The sequence below is a fragment of the Oryx dammah genome, unplaced genomic scaffold (assembly GCF_014754425.2).
Source record: "Oryx dammah isolate SB20612 unplaced genomic scaffold, SCBI_Odam_1.1 HiC_scaffold_22, whole genome shotgun sequence".
NCBI lineage: Eukaryota > Metazoa > Chordata > Mammalia > Artiodactyla > Bovidae > Oryx > Oryx dammah.
This window is the reverse complement of record NW_024070206.1, coordinates 14,402,459-14,423,783: the sequence shown is the minus strand read 5'-3', so window position 1 is coordinate 14,423,783 and position 21,325 is coordinate 14,402,459. Positions and strand designations below refer to the sequence as shown.

The 21,325-nt window shown below is 36.1% G+C and overlaps 1 protein-coding gene across 2 annotated transcripts in view; it reads right to left on the bottom strand.

Annotated features, from left to right (window-relative positions):
* Window positions 1-302: 302 nt before the first annotated feature.
* The window catches only part of SMAD2 (SMAD family member 2), a 92,603-nt gene continuing 71,580 nt past the window's right edge, over window positions 303-21,325 (bottom strand). For both annotated transcript variants that reach the window (XM_040264528.1, XM_040264529.1), the window contains exons 7-11: window positions 16,548-16,601; window positions 15,192-15,404; window positions 12,709-12,846; window positions 12,249-12,393; window positions 303-9,187 (exon numbers count right to left, since the gene is read on the bottom strand). In XM_040264528.1, the coding sequence (XP_040120462.1) occupies window positions 9,064-9,187; window positions 12,249-12,393; window positions 12,709-12,846; window positions 15,192-15,404; window positions 16,548-16,601 (674 nt within the window). In that variant the 3' untranslated portion in view covers window positions 303-9,063. The remainder of the gene's footprint in view (window positions 9,188-12,248; window positions 12,394-12,708; window positions 12,847-15,191; window positions 15,405-16,547; window positions 16,602-21,325) is intronic.

The window sequence follows — 21,325 nt, the reverse complement described above, 5'->3', positions numbered from 1 at the left end:
CTAGTCATCTGTCAATTGAAGTCATGCTGAAAATCAATGACTCCTTTTAGATTAACAGAGCTGTATGGTGTAGCAATTTAGGCAGGATTTAAGTAGGTTTTCCTACCAATACAGAACTGTTAACAAAATCAAGCTAGTCTCTGGGCTGTTCGGTACCAAGTAGCACAGTGCATTTTAGCTTTTGAAGTCCTTTTTGATGCATCCTAAAGTAAGTGTCTTAAATGGTCTGAAGTAAACAGCCTGCTAACGATTCAGAAGTATTGATTCATCCCAGGAATTGAGCTCTTGCAAGGCACAGAGAGTCTGGTTGATATAAAAAGTTTGTTTCTCAATTATTTCCTAAGAATGATACAATTCTGAGAATGTATTATGTATTATTTTTCAATGAAGTCTTTTAAAAATACCAATTGCTTTTTTTGCTAAGAGTACATTTTGAGAGTTACTGTGAATTTCACCTTCTATTCTCTTTCTCACTGAACAATCATGTGCATCATATCGTCAGTTTGGCACAGGAAAGCTCTGAAATAAACTAAAATGCCCAATCAGCTAGCTCTGTGAGGTATGTGCTGTGTGCATGTATACCAAGCAGCGTATATCTGTCTGCCAGGGGAGAGGGATAAACTTTTCATATAACACCAAGCTTAAAAAATAAAAAGAGGCACTCAATAGCATAATTCCATTATGTGAAATACACACAACAAAACTTTTTGTTTCCACATAATTTAGAGTGTGGTCAGCAAAATATAATCCCCTCTTAAAAAAATGAGTTTAAGATCAATAAAAACAATAAAAAAATTAGTCCCATAATAACATGGTTAACAACTCAAATGGCTTTTTTTTTAATGCTAGGAAAAATGTTCACCTTTCAATGGTGACAGTACTGTTAACACAGGTAGAGAGCCAACAAGGTAAAAAGTGGAAGCACATACAGACACACAAATATATAAAATTTGACCAGAAATCACAGGACATTTAAGCAATGTTTTCTTAAGTAGAACTATTTTTTTTTTTTTGTACTTTAAATAGACTAAAGTATTTGGTGTGGGTGGAGGGAAGGAAATCAGTATTTCACAACTTTAACTTGAAAACCAGCTGAAATAAAGCCTCAGCTCATTGTTTAATTTTTTAAAAATGGCACCACATCATACTTTTGACAATCATAGGATTAAAGCTTACAAAGAACACATCTACCGTCTACATCACAGTGCACAGAGAGGATGCAGTCTGCGGACTACCACAGGGGAACAAGAACAGAGTCTGCACCCTTCATATTGCATCACAAAATCAACGCCGTCTTAGAGGAACCTTGCCTCCTGTGGTCGGTGTCATAGCTGGTAAGCACCTGAGGGCTAGGAGGCTATCAGAACTGAGGGTGCTGCTCAGTGTGGATCAGGACACCGGTTCCTTGATCTGCCATTGGCTGATGCATTTAGTAACCACAATATGACATTCACTGAGAATAAACATAATAATGCCACATTCTGGCTTCTTGAGCAGGACAGTCTGGGGAATGCAGTAGAAGGCTGTATCCTTCCTCGAGAGAAAAAATCCACGCTCCTCAGTTTTATCGTGAGAATTTAAATTTCAGATATAATAATTTAACCCCATAAAGACATGATCTGTACTTACATATACACACAGGTTCTGAAGAACTTCACTGTCTAGATGCCTCTTCTGTTTCATTCAACCACCGGTATCTTCCCTGGATTACTGTTAGTCTCACTACCAAGAGCACGTTGGTGCCATTAGCTATTATTTGTCATAAACCTCACATTCCATCCACAATAATAAGTGATCGGAGGACACGTGCCGTAAGGCAGTGGAACTTAATTGAAACTAGTATAATGTTTAAGGTGAGGTTAAGTCACAAGAACAGCAAGGGCTATCAGCTCCTCCTTGCTGTGTGGGCCTGGGCTTTCCTGGGTTTAGCTCTCACAAGTTTTGCATCCAAGGGTCCCAGGCATGCACCTTGGTCCCAGGCATGCCAGCACAGGTTGCCACACTAAAGAGCACTCCTCACTCCTCCCTTAGGATCAATAGAGGAAGGGTAAGAATCTTCAAGAGCATATAGGGCTACTTATGAGGGAATCAGCTCAAAAATCTTTTTAGGACACCTGCTAATCGCTAGTTCCTAGAAGTCCACAAATATCTTACTTTAAGAACAGGTTGATCGAACTTAAGCAAACTGGTGAGCATGAAACAGTTCATCCTTGAAGCCTGTTTTCACATAAATACTCTATAGGTTCTTCAGGTTTTGTCCAGTTATATAGTATTTTACTGTAAATTTTTGAGATTTTTCAGAGCTAAATGAATAATCCAGTTTTATATCTTTTCATATTTTTTTTTAATGTGAAAATACTCTTTGCCAACTATTTCCCACATTCGGGCTTCATATGTTAACAAGAAGACTGCCAACTGGAGCCATTTCCCTCAGATTATAAAGGCCCAGAATTATGTTACTTTTAACTGTGCTCTACCAGAAGGTCTGGCCTTGGGGAGAGACGGCAAAAAAATGTTCTCAGATATGCACATTTTTATTTTGCCTACAACGCTATGATCTAGCTCAACAACTGCACAACTACTTTCATCTTAATCTTTATAGTTTTTCTTGTTTTGCCGCCTTGTATTACAGAAATGGTTAGTGTCACAGTTTCACTATCAGTAATAAAAAGATATAAATATTTATGCCTTAAAGGCCCAGGGTCAAAACAGCAAAAATGAAGCCTGAGGTAAAGCTGGTCTAAGAAATGACCATTTTGGGTTCTACATTTTGCCAAAAAAATAGGGTATTTTTAAAAAATGTAAAATCCATGCATGTTACCTACATGCTATGTATGAGATAATTCTTTCTCCTGATTTAATCTGTGTACACACTAGTTACATAAAACTGACAAATGACTACATTCTTAATGCAGGTACATACATTCATCAGAAAAGGACCCTAATCTTTTTCACCAACAATTTTTTTGTTTGAACAATCCAAGAATGTGAATAAAGAGAGTGACATACAAGTATCATCTTAGGAATTACTGAGAAAGGAAAATCTCTTTGGAAGAAAAAGACTTTAGGAAGACTTCTATGCTGAGAACCAACTTTATGCCACAGAGCTGTAAACGGCAGGACTTAATACAGAACCAGAAACACAGCAAGTTACCTAGAGACTAACACCGAAAAACAGCCAAAAGCTTTAAAGCCACAGGGAGGAAAAAAAACAGTCAAGTGTGAAATGAAAAATATATAATAGTTAAGTATTCTAAAACTTCACTTCTGTCCTTAAATCAATATATTATGAATTTCACGGTTCAATAAATACGCATCTTTAATCAGAAGAGGAAGTAAAACCTTTCCCAGCACCCCCGCCCCCCCAACCCCCAACCTTGCAAAAGAGCAGACTGGATATTCTGGAGAGAGTAAGAGGGTTTTTTGTTTTGTTTTTTAAAAAGAGGGTAGAAGAATATAATCAGGGGTGGGGGGAGAAAAAATCTAAAAGTCCTTTGTGTGGAGTTAATGAATACTCACTTCCTTCATCAGCGGCATTATTCTTTCAAAGGGCCCTTACATCTCAACCAACGGTGAAAATCTGGGTCTATTGTGGATCTCATGGCAGCAAACCAACGGACACTGAGGTTAATGCAGGCTAATAATACACTCTGGTCAGATCCTCTGTAAATCAGAAATGACCCAGAGAATCTTGGAAAATTCATTTCTGTTGAGCACAGCTAAGAAAGTCATCTTTAGGCTATCCTTAATTACAGGAAAACTTGACTTGGTAGTGGTACTTCCCAGGTTACCTAAAGCAGCAGTCTTATGCCAGGGGGAAAGAGTAGGGGCAGGGGGCACATAACCTAACATTATTATTTAAAAAAAATTTTTATGTAATCTGAAGTCAGCACCTTTCACAGAGACCACTCAAGAGCTTTTTTGTGATGTCAGTTTCAGTTCTGATTCTTAGTTGTCAAGCTGCCTAAAAATGGCATACTAACAGAACCACCAAATTAGGACCCTGGCAGAATAAAAAATTTACCCTGATGGTCTATCCATGAAAGGAAGATGTCTGCAAGCCAACTTAGGAATTTTTTACTGAGATCTAACAAATAAAATCATTGAATACTGTTAAAATGTGTGCAAACAACCCCTACTGTTAAGATTTTTATATGAGTGTATATGTATATATAAATCCATACATACACATTATATAATTTATTTCCTACTAAAAAGACTTAAGGCAGTTATGCTATATATAAAGTTAGCTATAATATCCAAGAGAAAACAGTTCCTACCGAAAAAATTATGTGAACACATCAGACAACTTATCATAAAAGTAATCATGAGGCTATCTGTATCCAGTATAGCTCACATTTCCTGGTCGAGGCTCCCAACACAGGAATTCCACTCCCAAGATAAAATTTGCCCCTCGATCCCCACACACAAAAGGTAGTCTGAACAGACAAAATATTTATAAAAACTTTGAAATGGAAGATATTAAAAAGAACTCAACAGAATTCTGACAACCTCTGGACACCACACTCTATCATTATTACTCTTGACTGTACTAAACACAACAACTCAATATGCTCCAAGGTGGAAACTGGGCTGGTATTATGGGGAAATTATTGGCTGCAACTGCTGGAAAAGTTCATAATCCTAAACACAATTTAAACAAAATGTGATGATTCATGCTATTTGATCGTCACACACATACACACATACACGTTTAACTGGGCAGAATTTCTGAACCACTTATAAGTGACTTAACTAATCTGAACATCAACCTTCACGGTGAAAAAAGTTAGGACCCTGGGTATGAACAGCACCATCCTTTTTGGTCTTTAGTAAACTTCAAAGGAGAGAAACACTCTGATGTATGCAGATAAAACATGGTTGGAAAGGAAGGGGGCAACTAGCAAAACCACTAGGGATTCGTGCTGTCAAGAGAAGGAAGAAAGAAAGAAATTCAGCTGATGACTATAAAGGGCTCAGTAAAACAGAGTTCATGAAGGAAAGAAAATAGGCAGTTATTTGTTATGTCTAAACCTCAACGTGTTGCACCAGAGTGAGAGACAAGATCATGGGTTGCTTATGTCCACAGACTACTTAATTATCTAAAGAGATACTGGGGGAATGGTGGAGGGGCAGCAATCTGTGAATCAGAACCATTCAGCTATGAAAGTCAAGACTGTACATAAAGACAGATGTTAGGAACAGTGAGGATTGTCTTATATTATATTACATCCCATCATCAACCAGATTAGGAAGGTGCTGATTATTTAATAAATGCTCAAAGTATTTAATTATTTTTAAAAAAAAGATGTTAAAGATATATCTGGACAGTGTTTGGAAGAGGTAGAGAAACCAACTGGATACACATACTCTTTTATTTGATTTGAACTAGAAGAGACTGGACTGATTGTTTTTCACCTTCAAAATCTTAGTCTTGATGAAACTGACAATAAAGGCACAAATAAAGTGAAATTGAAATTTTAACAAAGAAGAAAATCTGGCAATGTCTAAAGAACAGATGAAGTAAGCAAAAACCTTAAATATGATTTAAGGTTTAAAAAAAACCTTAGATATGATTTAAGGTTTAAAAAAAACCTTAGATATTAACAACTTGCAAGTATATACTCAGAATACAGAATAAGAATACAGAACAAGAATATTTAGGTTTCAAGAAAAATTAGGCAGGTTTTCTTCTGACAAAGTGACAGGTCCTGTGGGAGAAAGTAACCCCACAAGATTAAGAGTCAGTACCAAATCCCAGTCATCTTACCACTCAACGTCTATCACACTGGCTGGGTAAAGAACAGGCATCAGTATACGTGTTCATTGAATGAAGGTATATCATAATGTACAATTACAATTAGTTAGTATGGTGTAGTTCAAACCCAGTCAGGAAAGTCAACCTTTTTTTAAGCAGTTAAACTTAAAAAAAAAAGAAATCTATGTAGAACTCCAATACAGAATAAAAATGAAGCTGCCACTGGCCAGCCAGGCCGAAGTCAGTGGGAATAAACTAGCCTCCAATTCCCTAAACCAGCCCTAAGATGTATGTAATCCAGTGTGAAAACCACCATTTATTTTGAAAATGTGATAGAAAGCATGATCCTTCAGTTCTCATGTTGTTAAACTGAGGACACTACCAGCACTGTGTAGAAGAAATTCTAAATGATGTTGCTAATTTAAATAAAGAAAAAATTCTACAAAGAGAAGATTGTATCACTTAGAAGAATGTAAACAAACCCTGTAAAGGAAAAAAAAAAAAAACCAGCAAAAATTAGGCCACAGTGGACAAAACAAAAAGCAAAACCAGCATCTCATTAAAAAGCAAATTAAGACCATTGAACATATTCATACAAATGTAACCACCACCAGCGAGTCAACTGCTTGACTGGCCTAACTACTGAATACAATAGGTGCTTCCAAAGAGCTGAGTCCCAGCTTCATACTGTGTAGAAGAATCCCACCATAACTGCAGAGATGTGACCCATTACTGAAACGCTACAGATGGTACTGCTTTGCTTAACATATCAATGCAAGAGTAACAGCCAGGACTTTCTACCATTTTGAGTTGTTCTTTGACCCCAGACAAGGAACAGTATTCCCTAACATCACACAACTTCTCAAGTACAAAGGGCAGAGCCTCCACACTTTCAACAGGTCTGACGGTGGTGATACCTGGGACTTTTATACCATCTACAAGGCGGGCTGTACAAGTGGTAATCAGGGGGCAGCAGGACGTCTGGAAGCAAGCAGCCAGTTGCTACAGTCGCGAAAATTTGCCCAAGGCAGAATTAAACAAAGGGTTGCTCCATTAAATGGCAGTGACCTGGTGCAAACTTTTTATAGTAAGGACTTGAGGAAGAGGAAATACTAACAAGAATGACACATGAAGCAGTCCATTACAAAATAAGGCCACCTTCAACTATTATAAATTGTAGAACCAATCTGATCCTCAAGTTTGGATCTGTGAAGGTTTCTGTATAAAGCATAAACACCTAATAAATGAGTTTCCTTTAAAATATGCCTTTGCATTTGATGCCATTTTCTTTGCCAAGAATGCCTATTTTTCCCTGGCTCTCCACATGGCTTGCTCCTTTCTCACGTGTTAGCTCAATCATCACTACTTTACAGAAGCTTTCCCTCTGCTTTGCTCTATCACAGTACCCTGTTTATCTCCTTCATAGACAAATACGCTAATTAAGTGTTAGAGTAACTGCTATCTCGGCAAAGGCAAGGGCCATAGCTGTCTTGTTCACCTTTACCCAAAGGCTAAGAAAGTTCCTGGCACACGTAACAGGTGAACAATAAATATCTGTAGAACGAAAAATCACTCTACCACGTTCACATGAACATATACATACATACACAAACACAGGAAAATGGGGAACATCCGACAGAAAACAATCAAATGCAGAAAGCACTGAAAACAACACCTGTACATACAGGTGAATATGGTCATAAAACACAAGTACCAACCAAAGATAATCTGTCTTTAAAAATATGAAAACTTACTAGAAAGGGACCAGGAGTGGTTACTAGCTGTTTCTATTGAGATGCAAACAAGAAAAGTTTAAACTGGAATGAACTAACAATAAACTAAATAAAATAAGGATTATCTGCTGTAGAATGACTTCCAACAGAGCTTTTGACACCTCTGGTCATGCCTGTCCCTGAAAAGCATTAAGTATGGTGGCTTCTAACCGTCACCACATGTTCAGGATTAGTTAAGAGCAGCTCAGACCACAGGTATCTGTAAGATAAAAAACTTGCTAACCGGCTTCTCCCCCAAATATTACAATTCAGAATTCACAATTATGTAAAATAACATAGATACTATAAATTTAATACAACATACCTTAAAAGCAGATGGCCCCTATCTGCTGATCAGACCTCAGCACTACTTTTCTAGGTATTCTGCCGAAGCAATTACATTTACAAAAGGTCCATTTCATAACACAATCTGGTAATTAAATCCAATGAAATTCAACTCAAAAGAGGTTTGCTACCGGAATATTTGAAAGTATCTTTTAAAAAGGAGGTTTATATTTTTAGACTGAATTTTCAGAAAGGATAAATATATTGAAATAATTGCAGTATATCCTTGAAAATAATTATACTGCCACCTGTGCACTTCTTATGAGGTGTAAAGATAAATCAAAAGACTGCCAGGTTATACAAGCCTCTTATTAACTGTTGAAACTGAAATTTGGTGTAAGACAAAAGGGACTTACTCCATATGAATTATCACTGTACCCAGAATTAACTGGTGCTGGCAGAATCAGCACAACCATTGATAGTGATGGATGTCATGCTACACTGTTTTGATGGAAAAGTAGAAATGGAGGAGAGGTTTAGAAAGATTTCCATAAAGTTTCCTTATAATGAGATTTAGCAGTAAGTAAACAAACACAGAAAGAATGAATATTTAAGACCCACTGAACAGATTCAGGTCAAGGATTTCAAAAGTTAATCCACTTTTCTTCCCCCAAGAGTTTATTTTTGGTAAAAGGCAGAAAAATTAGTTTTTCTACAAGGGAAATCTGCTTCTAAATGATAATTTGAAAATCTTGATATATATTATATATTAAAAAAGACACACAAAAATAACAAAAAAGTGGGAATAACAGATTAGGTACTGTAACTTTATAAAGGCTTGCCTAAATCAAGAAGCAGCACACACACACCTAATTTATGCAAACTAAAAATGGATACAAACAGCACAATACTGTGATACTGGGTCATGATACATTACCTGTACACATAACTACTACTGTTATTAATAAACCTTTGGGACACTCAGTTTTATGCCCAACAAGACATCAGAAAGTCTTTAAAATCTTCTCTTCCTCCTTTACGGGAGAGTATTTCTAGACATTAATTTTCCCATCTAATATTCGAACATAGGAAACCAATTCCACAAGGTGCTTTAATTGATGAGACCTCAAGTGCTGTTTTCTCTTGAATTTTTGGATAGTAAACAGTCCACAGGGACCACACACAAATACTATGACAGAAGAGTTGGTACATTAAGTCTTTTGATGGGACTTGACTGGTGATGAAGCTTTATGACATGCTTGAGCAACGCACTGAAGGGGATCCCATCTGAGTTAATACTTTGTCCAACCACTGTAGAGGTCCATTCAGATGAAGTTCAATCCAGCAAGGAGTGCTTGTTACCGTCTGCCTTCTGTTTAAAAGAATGAAAGAAAATAATTACGAAATCAAAAGAATAACAGGGATATGGAAGAAGTAAGATAAATCAATAGTTTGTATATACGAAAACCTAGATTCCTTTTTGAACGAGTATTAAGTTTGGACATCTATTATTTTGAAAACTGTTTAATCCTTAAAGTCTAACAAAGTACTTATAATGCTATAAATAATCACTGCCAGGGCAAGAGACATAAACCAGCACTGTCCCAAGCAAATCAGAATATATATAGTCACTGTACTTATTAATCATCCGAAGAATAGAAAATACTCAAATAGAAAATGAAGTCCAAATGGAACAGAGTTCAGACTTAAAGTATATCAAAACAAAAATTCTGACCCAAGCTTACCACAGAATGTTCAAAGCTGGGGTTCAATGTCCCCTGACAAAACAACCAACCAACATCCCTTTTAGCAAAATCATGCAGGTTTTTAATAAGAAATACCTCTAGTACTTCAACTAAACAAGCTATCCTATAAAAATCACAAACTGTTCAAGAACATCCTGTCACTTCCACATACAGATTTTAGTTCTTCTTTATTATATACAGTAAGTCAGTAAGTCTGTTTGCTTCAACATGACAACCCTGCAAACATGAGGAAAGGCCACGATCAAGTCTTCGCCTCCAAGCGACAGACGCTCAGCGTAACCTAGAACTACCACTGTGTTTCAGAGGATGTGGTTTTCCGTAGCAGGTGGTGTTGGTGCTCTGCGACTCCCTTCAGACTCTCAGTGCTCTCCAGCCCACTTCCAACTGTAGGTATCTGCATTTCTGTGCCTGCGAACCTCTGTTCTGTCCATATATGGAACAGACCAGAAGTGCCAGTGAATTAACATCTCCAGGAACAGACCTCAACCAACGACACAGGAATTGGCATTTAAATGCCCAGTTTCCTTTCCCTCCAAGGGGGGTAATTCTGAGTGTCCTTTACTCTTTTCCCAAAGTTTTCCTAAGAGAACAGCCCTACTGCCCACCCACTAGAGGAGGAGGCTTAAGAACCGTGAGTCGTGTTCCCTCCCCTGCCTCTCTTCCTTACTTCCTCCTTCCTTGGCAGTGTTCCCTCCATTTCCCGAGTAAACTTCCAGCAGGCAAACCCTTGTCTCAGGGTCTGAGCCTCACATTATCTGTGCCCCTGCCTGATTATTCACTTCAGTTGTAACTCACTTGACTGAGACATAAATTCTTTACACATCTGTATTTCCCCTTACTATGTCTCCTGATTTTTATGCTGGGAATCAAGCTGGCACTTAAAGAAACTGGAAAATAGTTTAGAAATCCAAACATCAAATCTATCTCCTCAGCACCTGTGTCATTAAGGATAAAAGGTTCCACAGTTCACAGATAAATGAGTATCTAAGTTATTTTGATCTGTAAATGTTAAAGGAAACTTTATTATCCAAAGTAGATGTACCTGAACTCCACTATCCATGAATACATACTGTATATTACTGCTTCTTGTATAGATTTTATATTCTCTCTCGGTTAAAGAACAGCAGAGACCACAGGGAATGAAAGACAGCATCTCTTTCCACCAATCAACACTGGTCTGAACAGGAGACCCATAGATATGCATGGAACTCTCCCTGACCTGTGTAACTCATGTTTAATGCCCCTCCCTTTCTAGCATGCTTCACATTGTAATCTTTCGAAGGAGAAAAAAAACGTCTGACCTAATAAACTGGTATCAGACAGTACTATCTGAATCTGATTTTAATATCAACTCAATCCAAGTTCAAAGGAAAAAAGAAACTCAGCATTGTTTAAAGTTATCCAATCTCAAAGGGGAAATGATTAAAAGAGAGCAAAGTCAAAATATGAATTCTTACACTAACATAACTTGGACAAAACAGTGACAAGTCTCACTTTAGATACAAACCTATATAACACATTGTATATTTTTATAGTAGCCAAACCAGTAAATCTCAAATCTCATCATCACAAAAGTCATACACCTCAAAATTTAAGACAGGGAATCAAGTTCAAATGAAATGAAAATTCTAAGAAGGGCGCAAACTGCTTAATGAAACAGGAGTATTATTACTATACCATATGAATATCTTCTTAAGCAGACATTCAGACTGTAAGTAATGTGAACTGGAGAAAGGCTAAGTATTTTATTTATAGTTTTATTCATTATTATGCTGATGAACTATTCCCTTCCTTTGATGAGGAATCCAATCAACTGTTTAATCTAGCAACAGCCTAATTGATCTTCCTCCCTGATGACAGATTGGTTCTGGTAAAACTCAATTATGTAACTGCTACTACTATCCTTAGAGAAGAGTCAAGGAGAGCTTTCCTCAAGTCTCGTCTCTACCACTGAGAACGTGTCCTTGGGCAAACTATTAAATCTCACCTAAGCCTATTTCCAAATAAATATTGAGTTTGGACCTTTTTTTTTTTTAACTTTACAAAGACTGCAACCTTGTAAAGAAAGAATAAAAACAGCAACAGTAATTCGTAGCCATGCTGAGATACTGCATTTAAAACACAGCACAGTGCCTGGTACCTAAATATCCCCTTCTATTACTGAATAATGTTCAACCTTTTAACCTTATATTGAAGTCATCTCAACTTCTTTGTCCAGTCCTATCTTCTTTACTTTCTATACTCCAGTCAAACTGAACTGTATTCTACTGCCAGGATCATCACTTTCCACTGTATACCTATGACTATTGAAATCCTAGACATCTTTTAGAACCCAGACTCTGGGCCATCTCTACCTCTCCTGGCCCCAGGAAAACAGCTCTCCTTCCATGAACTGATAACCCTTCCAAAATGCCATTTACAGTATTTAACACTCTGCCTTCTGTTACAATGCCTGTCTATACATGTTTTAATTCTATGTTCTATAGTGCCAGCACAGGAATCTGTAACAGTTTTGAATCTAGAGGCCTCCAATTTTCTTTTGTTATTTTACATGAAAATTTGCTCTCTATAAACTTCAATGAAAATACGGATAAACTTCAGAAGATTCAAGGAGTGGAAGAAAAGGAGTTACACCAGAAATTTAAGAGTTGAATGTGCATTTCATACCGGTATTCTGCTCCCCACCCTTTCACAAAACTCATTCTTATGGTGCACATTCTAGTTAGCTGATACACGGCTTCAAAACCCTGATTAACGGACTGAGCCAGCAGAGCAGCAAATTCCTGGTTGTTGAAGATCTTCAGATTACAGCCTATGATTGAAAAAAATATATAAAAACATTATGTACAAAGAAGACAGTATTAGAGAATCATTTTAAAAGAGCTACAGATACTAGAATGGTGATGGTGGTGCAGTTGCCAAGTCGCGAAACCCCTTGGACCCTAGCCAGCCAGGCCCTTCTGTCCATGGGATCTTGCAGGCAAGAATACTGGAGTGGGTTGCCATTTCCTTCTCCAACAGACATCTGAATATGAGCATGCAAATCATCTCCTGATTCTAAAAATTAATAGCAAAGAAAACTCAGCAAGTGGACACGATAGGCTCATTTCTACTGCTGCATCCATACCTGGTGGAATTTTACACACGGTTGCAGGGTGCCAGCCATATCTCTGATTACAGTTGGGGCTCTGCACAAAGATTGCACTATCACTTAGGCACTCAGCAAAAACTTCCCCACCTATGTAATATAAGCGCACTCCTCTTCCTGAAACGAAACAGACATGGAATTAGTTTTACAACATTTACTACTTCAACATCATTTCTGAAGGATTCTTAGAGGAAAAAGTAAAATGGTATAAAGTATCTTGATGATCTCTCTCACAGCTATGCTTTTCTGAAATCTAACTTTGAAACATACTATTGTATATTTTTCCAAGTATTTTTTCAACAATGACTTTATTGATTCATAAAGATAATAAATGCTCATTAAAAGTGCTTAAGGTAGAAAAGTGGATAAGCAAAATAAAGAATTCCAAACAAATCATATTTTTGAATAAAGCAATTTAATTCATTTGAAGGAATTAACTAATGTCTAGATAAATATGCCTTCATTATGATACACAGTTTTTCTTTTTAAAGAATCCACTATGCTTAAGAAAAAAAATAATAAAAATTATCACCTGCCCCTTTTAAAACTATTTATTATTGTGGTAACCAGATCTCTATTTACAAAAGCAGAATGAGGTAAGAAAAAGTTATATCGGGAGATTTTAAAATACCTCTTTCAGAATTTGACAAATCAAATATACATAAAATATAAGACAGACAAAGATTAAAAAAATGAAAACTGTGAAAAGCAGAATTCTAAGACAGCACTTAACATTCTCATCTCTGGTGTGTTTATCTTCCCAATTATTCAGTCAAACACTAAGTAGTGCTTAAAGGAATTTTTCAGATGTACAGTTGTTAAATCAGCTGACCCCAAGAAACGAAGACTGTCTTCGGTGGGCCTGACTTGATCAGGTGACAAACCTTAAAGGGGCTGGGCTGGTCCTGGCGAGAGTGCCTCAAAGTGTGAGGGAGCAGAACTGAACAGAGCCGTCACTGCTGACTGAAGATGGAGCAGGGCATGCAGGTGGCCTCTAGTTGCTGAGAGTAGCCTCTAGGGGACAGTCTGTAGGAAATGAGGATCTCAGTGCTACAACTTCAAAGAAGTGGACTCTGTAGTAATCACCTGTGAGCTTGGAAGGGGACCTCAAGCTTCAGATGAGGTAGGGTGAAAAAGCAGGGTAAACCTACTTATTTAGAAGTAAATATGGTAAGGTTAACGTCCTGTTAAATTTCTATGCAGAGCCCTAATGAGAACATAGAAAAATCAGAACTATTTTAGTTAAAGAAGGGTGGATATTCAGAGGCCTTCATCACCTACAAGACATCTGAGTACCTCAGTGAGATTATATAAAATCTATACATCAAGCAAGATTTGAGAAATTTCACATGGAGCCAACTAACATCTCCGAAGTCACTAGCACTTTGCAATATCACACTGACTCTTTAGTGATCAGCATTACTTCTCATAGGAGGTAATGGTTAATTAAATGAAAACAGAAGCACACTACTATTAAAAGAAGTTTCCTTAAGGTTGAGAATTATGTTCGGTTATTTTAGTAGCACTCAAACTATTTTTTCCTTCATTGTCAAAAGCCAAAACCAACCAAACAAAAAACCCCAATGTCCCCAAATGTTGCTATTCATGTCTTAAATATATGCAAACTTACCATATTATGTGTTAAAACTAAAGATTCAAAAAAAAAATTAATTTGAAAAATCCAAATAGTACACTTACTACATATTAACATAAACAAGTTTATGAAAAGTTATTTCCCAAGTAAGGAAAAAAATTAGTGAGAACAGTTTTATATCTTTGCAAACCTTAATGTCTGGCTTAGGACAGAAGAATTCTCATCAGAGTCTATGTTTAACTTCTTGCAAAATCGCAAGCCTTGTAAGCTCTGGAATACTTCACTGTCGAGTCACAAGAGAGTGAAAATGGCAAACGGCATATTAGTACCATTACGAAAATAGCTTTCACCTCATAAACTCTCTGAGAGGATACCTGGGACCACCACATTCTAAGATCCTCTGAGTTATTTCTGAACAAGTTAATGGTGGTTTTTGTTTTAGATATCTTGCTTTAGATTAATAGTGTACAGACCTAATATATGAATTCACTGAAGCGGAGAAAAAACTAGGAGATGTAAACAAACTGAAAAAAATTCATGATTTGCTAAAATTACAACCGTAAAATCTGAACATGACAATTTTATGACTGGTAGAGGCTCAGCAAAGGAATTTTAACACGTATTTACTGACGGACTTCCCAGTGTCGAGGGTGCCAAATAAAGAGAAATTCAAGATACAAGTTCGCAGAGAGAGGAAGCATCACCAGGATCTCTACTGAAGGAGGTGAAGCTGCGCAACAGGACTGCACTTAAGCTGCCAGAGAGAAGGCAGGCTTTCTTGCACACAATCTCTTGATGTGGTAAACCACACAGTGCTCACCTTATGAGTAAATGGCATTGGTTTTTCACACAAGGAAAATAAACATACCTATATGTCTTCTTGTCATTTCTACCGTAGCATTTCTGTTTACGTTGGAGAGTAAACCTAGGCAGAACCTCTCAGAATTTGATGGATCTGTGAAGCCGTCTACAGTGAGTGAGGGCTGTGAGGCATGGAAGGTCTCGCCAACCCTCTGGTTTAATTCATAATATGCTATTGAACACCAAAATGCAGGCTCTGAGTAAGTAACTGGCTGCAAGTCTGGCAGAGGAGAAAAACAAACCCATAAAAGAAATGTTGTGTGAACAATTCAAGCCATGTCAAGCCAAGAATAGATTGAATATCATTATCTTTACGTGTTCTATGCCAGCCTATACTGGCAATAGCCCAGGAAACAGACTTAACATCTACATCACGAACCCCAGATTCCAAAGATCACAGCAGATTTTCAATTTCTCAAATTTCCCCTATCTCCTTAAGTCATCCAAATCTTCAAACATCTTTTTTAGACTTTATGGTGCATTACTTGTTCTATTAGTAATTCTACCCCAATTGCACCACATGTAAAATAAGTCAATTTGCATTATACAATTAATTTTGGGTAGGATCAAGTAGAACAAAGCTAAAGCAAGGATTAATACATCAACAGCCAAGGATTAAAAAAAACAAAACAAAACACCTGTCATGACAGGATACAAAACATGACATCTGTCGATTTTAACATGAGATTCTCACTGAGTTACCCTAATTACAAAAAGAGAAAGCCTGCATATACACAAGAAACAAAAAGTAATACAACACAAAGGATGCAAGTGGAAACACAGTATAAATCAAAAGAACCTACGTATTTCATGGGAAAACAAGGACCATAAATATTTCAGTGCTGTAATTTTGATTAAAATGCATAAGGAATACCGCAGGAAAAAAATGACAATTTTGCAGAATAAATTCCAATGTGTAGAAACTAAACAGAAATTGTGAAACTGTATAAAATGAAGACCAAGGTGCATATACACACACAAACATACATATGCACATGTATCAATATGAACACACACACATTAGCAATCACACACATGTATCTCCCATATCACTATTACAAAATAAAATAGAAACTAAATATACCCATAAAGTCTAGCCATATAGGACATAAATAAAATTCCTCATGAATAATGGATATGATTTCCATGAATGAAAATTAACTTCTTATGTTCATTATGTGCCAGGAGAAAGGTGTTTTAGTAATATTGAGGCACATTATCAATATCATTTTTAAAAAAGCACTAATTTGAACAATCATCTGTTATTCACTGAGCTCTCTTTCTCCTATACACAGAAAATAATTACCAGAAAGGACATTTAAATAAAAAGGTGGAAGAGTATTTGTAAGTATTTGCAACTTACCCAAACTATGATTAACAGGGGAAAGAGTAGTAGGAGATAATTCTGCTGGAGATCCTGAAACAAAAGGATTCAATTTTAAAACAGCTTATAAAAGAAAGTATTTTCAAAACCTGTGACCAAATAATAAAATTTATTGTATCTAGCTGTATTAATAATCATAAATAATAACACAGATAATTTGCCAAGAATTCAAATGCTTAATGGGACGTTTAATTTCGGGAACTTAATATATAAAAGATAGAAAAAAGTCCTGGTTTCAAGTTACCCTCTTGAAAGGCATCCAATGTTGCCAGTTCTTGGTGTACCTTTCCAGAAATATTCTGCAAACCATACAAGCAAATATATTTCTGTGCCTCCTGCTTTTTATGTACAAATGGTAAACACAACTCTGAACTTTGCTTTTGTATTCAGTTCAGTTCAGTCGCTCAGTCGTGTCCAACTCTTTGCGACCCTATGAATCGCAGCACGCCAGGCCTCCCCTTACATTATGGTATATTATGATCTCATGTTGACAGGTGTTCAGGTTATTTTCAATCTTTTGCTTTTAAAAACCAAGATTCCAATGAGTAACTAATCTTGCACATTTTGCATAATCTGAATTGTATCTGAAGGATAGACTCTAAAAGGGAAATTGCCAAATCAAAGGACTCTCCATCTGTAACTTGGATAAATTTTGCCAAAATTGTCATCTTCAAAGGTTGTATCGGTTTACACTCCCAGTCACAAAATAGTGAGGGGAGGCTCATGTGTTATTGATGATAAATGAGAACAAGGTCTCAACAAGTATAGTTTTAATTTGCATTTCCCTTATAAATGACACTCAGCAGCTTGATATTTGTTTATATTTTATTTCCTTCCTGTAAATAGTCTGTTCTTTTCTTTTGCTCAATTTTCTATTGTGGTGTTGATCGCTTCTCTCACTGATTTACAGAAGGCTCTTTATGTTTTAGCAATAGTAGTCCTTTCATGGTACGGGATGCAAATACTTATTCATCTGTCTTATTTTCCAGCCCAATTTTGATTAAACAGAATTTAAAAACTTCTATGTGACATGATTAATCAATCATTTGGGGGTATGTGACAGTTTGATAAAAGTGGTGATAGGGGAAATTATTTTCTTACTCTTAAAGAAATACTTCTAGTATATGCCCATTAAGTATGATGCTGGCTTTGAGGATGAGCGATAAAATTCTTGGATCTGCAGATTTATGTTATAAGCACAAATGTTATGCTGCCTCATAAAGTCAACCTAGAAGCTTTATGTCTTTTCTATGTTCTGTAACAGTTTAAATAGTATTGGAATAACATATGCTTTAATAGTTTGGTAGAACTCCTGTGTGAGACCACTTACAGTTAATAATTTTCTAGGGTTTATTCTAAGACATTACTCTCTTCTACGAAAGAGGACTGTTAAGACAGCTCTACTCTCTGGAGTCAGTTTCGGTAAACTATATTTTCTTACAAAAAAGTACTTGTTTCTTCCAGTTTGAGGTAAACTGGTTAAATCTAATCAAGAAAATAAGAAAGGAAGGGGCACAAACACAAAAAGTTAAGAAAAAGGAGCACCACAGACAGAAGAAAGAGAGGTCACTTCACTTAATTTCAGGCAAATTTTGAAACATGTTTGCCGTAAACTGTCGTTAAATAATCATAACTGTAGGATACACTGTTTTCTCATCAATATCCTCTACATATTTTGAGAATGTTACCCCAAAAAGCAAGACCTGCAGCTCCCCAGTTTTAAAATTGTAGCAATGGCATAGATGTAAAGTAAGGCCAGAAGCCCCCTGGTGTGGCCCTCCCTCTCCACACCCTGACCATGAACGAAAACACCGGGCAACATGGGAAAAACGGCAGCCCCCACGTAAACAAACGAATCACAAAATAAAGAACAGGTGATGATTTTTGAGAAGCCAGAACAGCCTTCTATAACAAAGTTCTTGTGTCCTTTTTCTGTTCCTCAGTTTGAAAAATCTGTTGGCAAGTCATAACAGGTACAGCTATGAAAGGTCAAAATATATTTAGAACAATGAACTAAAACCCACTGCTGTTTCCTGAAGCTAAGATAAAATAAACAGAGCCACTATTAGAAATGGAGGAAATGGCCCAATTTTTCACATCTTTTAACTGCTTACTCTATTAAATACTTATTAGAAATGACCAGCAGAGTCATGATTTATTAATTCTGACTGAGTCCCGTCGTATGTGATAAAAGTTAGAACTGAAGATTACAAAAAAGTTGGTTATAATCACATAAAAAATTTTTAGAAGTTAAATTAAGATAAAAATGTATTAGGTAGCAGAAGTTTTTAGAAACTTAAAAAAAAAAACAGGTTAAATCATGATTAATCTGTTAGTTGTTCATATATACATGCTTCTACTTAAGTCTGGGACTTGCAGTTATGAGAAGCAATAATCTCACTATTTAAAGCTAGTTTCTATTGCTTGCAGCTAAAACATCTAGAGAAATCCTTGTGCACACAAGTTTGCATATATTTATAGGATACATTTTTCAACAAGGAAATGCTGAGCAAAAGGAATGTGAGGTTAAATTTTTACAAGTACCAAAGTACCCTCCCAGGATGTTTAGTCCCACCAACAGTTTATGAGCATTTCTTCACTCTATGTCACTACCTTTTGACATATGACAATTTGAAAGATTTAAATGGGGCAACTCCTACATTTAAAATTTTTATTTATTTTTGTTATAAATAGTGCACTCATGTCCTTTACGTCCATTTATCTATTAAGCACTGTCTTTAACCTCTTGATTTGTGGTTTTAAATCTAGAAATCAATTATGAGACTTCTTATACATATTTCCCCCAAGTTTTTTGGTTTTATCTTTCAAAATCAAAAAAATTTTAATAACATTATTTTTTAGACCAGTTTTAGCTTTACAGTAAAACTGAGCATTAATAATGTACAAGACTTCCCATTTACCCATAAATGTACAACCTCCCCTGCTATCAGTGTCTCTCATCACAATGTACATTTACTACAACTGAGGAACCTACATAGACATCACCCAAAGCCCATAATTTATATTAGGGTTCATCTTTGGCTGCTGTACATTCTATAAATTTTGACAAATGTACAATGACATGTATTCACCATTACATTAGTAGCATACTGAATACTTATACTGCCCTAAAAATCTTTGTGTATTAACCCCTCCCTCCCCTTAAATCCCTAGCAATCACTGATCTTTTTACTGTTTCTATAGCTGTCTGTGTCTTTTCCAGAATGTCATATAGTTGGAATCATACAGGTATGTCCCTTAGTTCATTTATAATATCCATTTAAGGTTCCATGTATTTTCATGCCTTTATTTGGCAGATTTCTTTTTAGCGCTGAATAACATCCCATTGTCTGGATGTGCCATAGTTCATTTACTCATTCACTTACTGAAGGACACCTTAGTTGTTTCCAAATTTTGGCAATTAATGAATAACGCCACTATAAACATCCAAGTGCTAGTTTCTGTGTGTACGTAACATAAACTTTCAACTTTAGGTGACTACCGAGGGGCATGACTGCTGATTGTATGCTAAGTATGTGCAGCTTTGTAAGCAGCTGCCAATCTGTCTCCCAAAGTGGCCATACCATTCATTTTGCATTCCCATTAGCAATGAATCAGAGTTCCTACTGCTCCACTTCCTTGCCAGAATTCAGATTCTGGTCACTCTAAAGGTATGGAGCGGTAATGTGCTAAATGTCATTTACTTAAGTTTATCAACCCTTTCTTCTGTGGTTTTATATCTTGCATAATTCTTGCTCAGATTATTTTAAAATTTCAAGTTCTCTCCAAATGGGATTCATTTTGATATGGCTTACATATTTAGTATGTATTTTATAACTTTTTGAGAAATATTAAAATTAGTTTGAATTTCTTGAGCAAAATTAATGGCAAAGAAATATATATTTTACTTTAAGTTTCAGTATAAAAACTAACCATAAATTAATATCATTCCAATAAGAAAATAGACTCATTCTTCCAAAAGGCATATATGGGAAGACAGAAAAGTTAAAGGCCTTAAAATAATTTTGTTTTATCATCTTTAAATTCAAATTACAAAAAACAGTCCCAAAGAACTAAAATTATCTATGATTTTGTTTTTATACCAAAAAAGGCTTAAACATATGCTTAAAAAAAACTCATTTACTGAATACAAAGACCAATCACATTCACAAACTTTTCAAAAAACTGATCCTCATGCTGGTTTACTCCTTCCACCATATCCCTACCTGATCACCAACCAAGTCCTACCTCAGCAAATACTGCAAAAGCAGGCATTTTTCTCCATCTCTTCTGAAACAAGCCAGAGGAAGCCTAGTGCAATAGTGTAGTAGTCAGGAACAGAATTTCTAGAATCTGAGATCCTAGGTGCAAATTCCTCTGTCTCTATCCTTCTATGACATTCATTGTGGTACTGCTTTTTATGAATTAAAATACCTGTTTTTAATTTTTCATAACGAATATCCACTTGTTGAATAATTCAAAATGCTGCAACAGAAGTTTAATTTGTAAAACACTGTCGAACTTTTGACACAGAATGGTAATAATTTGAGATTAAGCAAAAATAAGATACAGGAACTACGTAAATCCAGTTTAAAAAATACATACTTCCTTCATGTTTCTTTATTATGTTCTATGTATTTCCAAGTTTTCTATAAGCACAAATTGTGTTCAAAATGAGAACACAGTTGCTCTTCTTTTGTTTCTATTAGTAACTTGTACAGGGTTCCCCTTATGGAAAAACCCTTACCCCTACAATA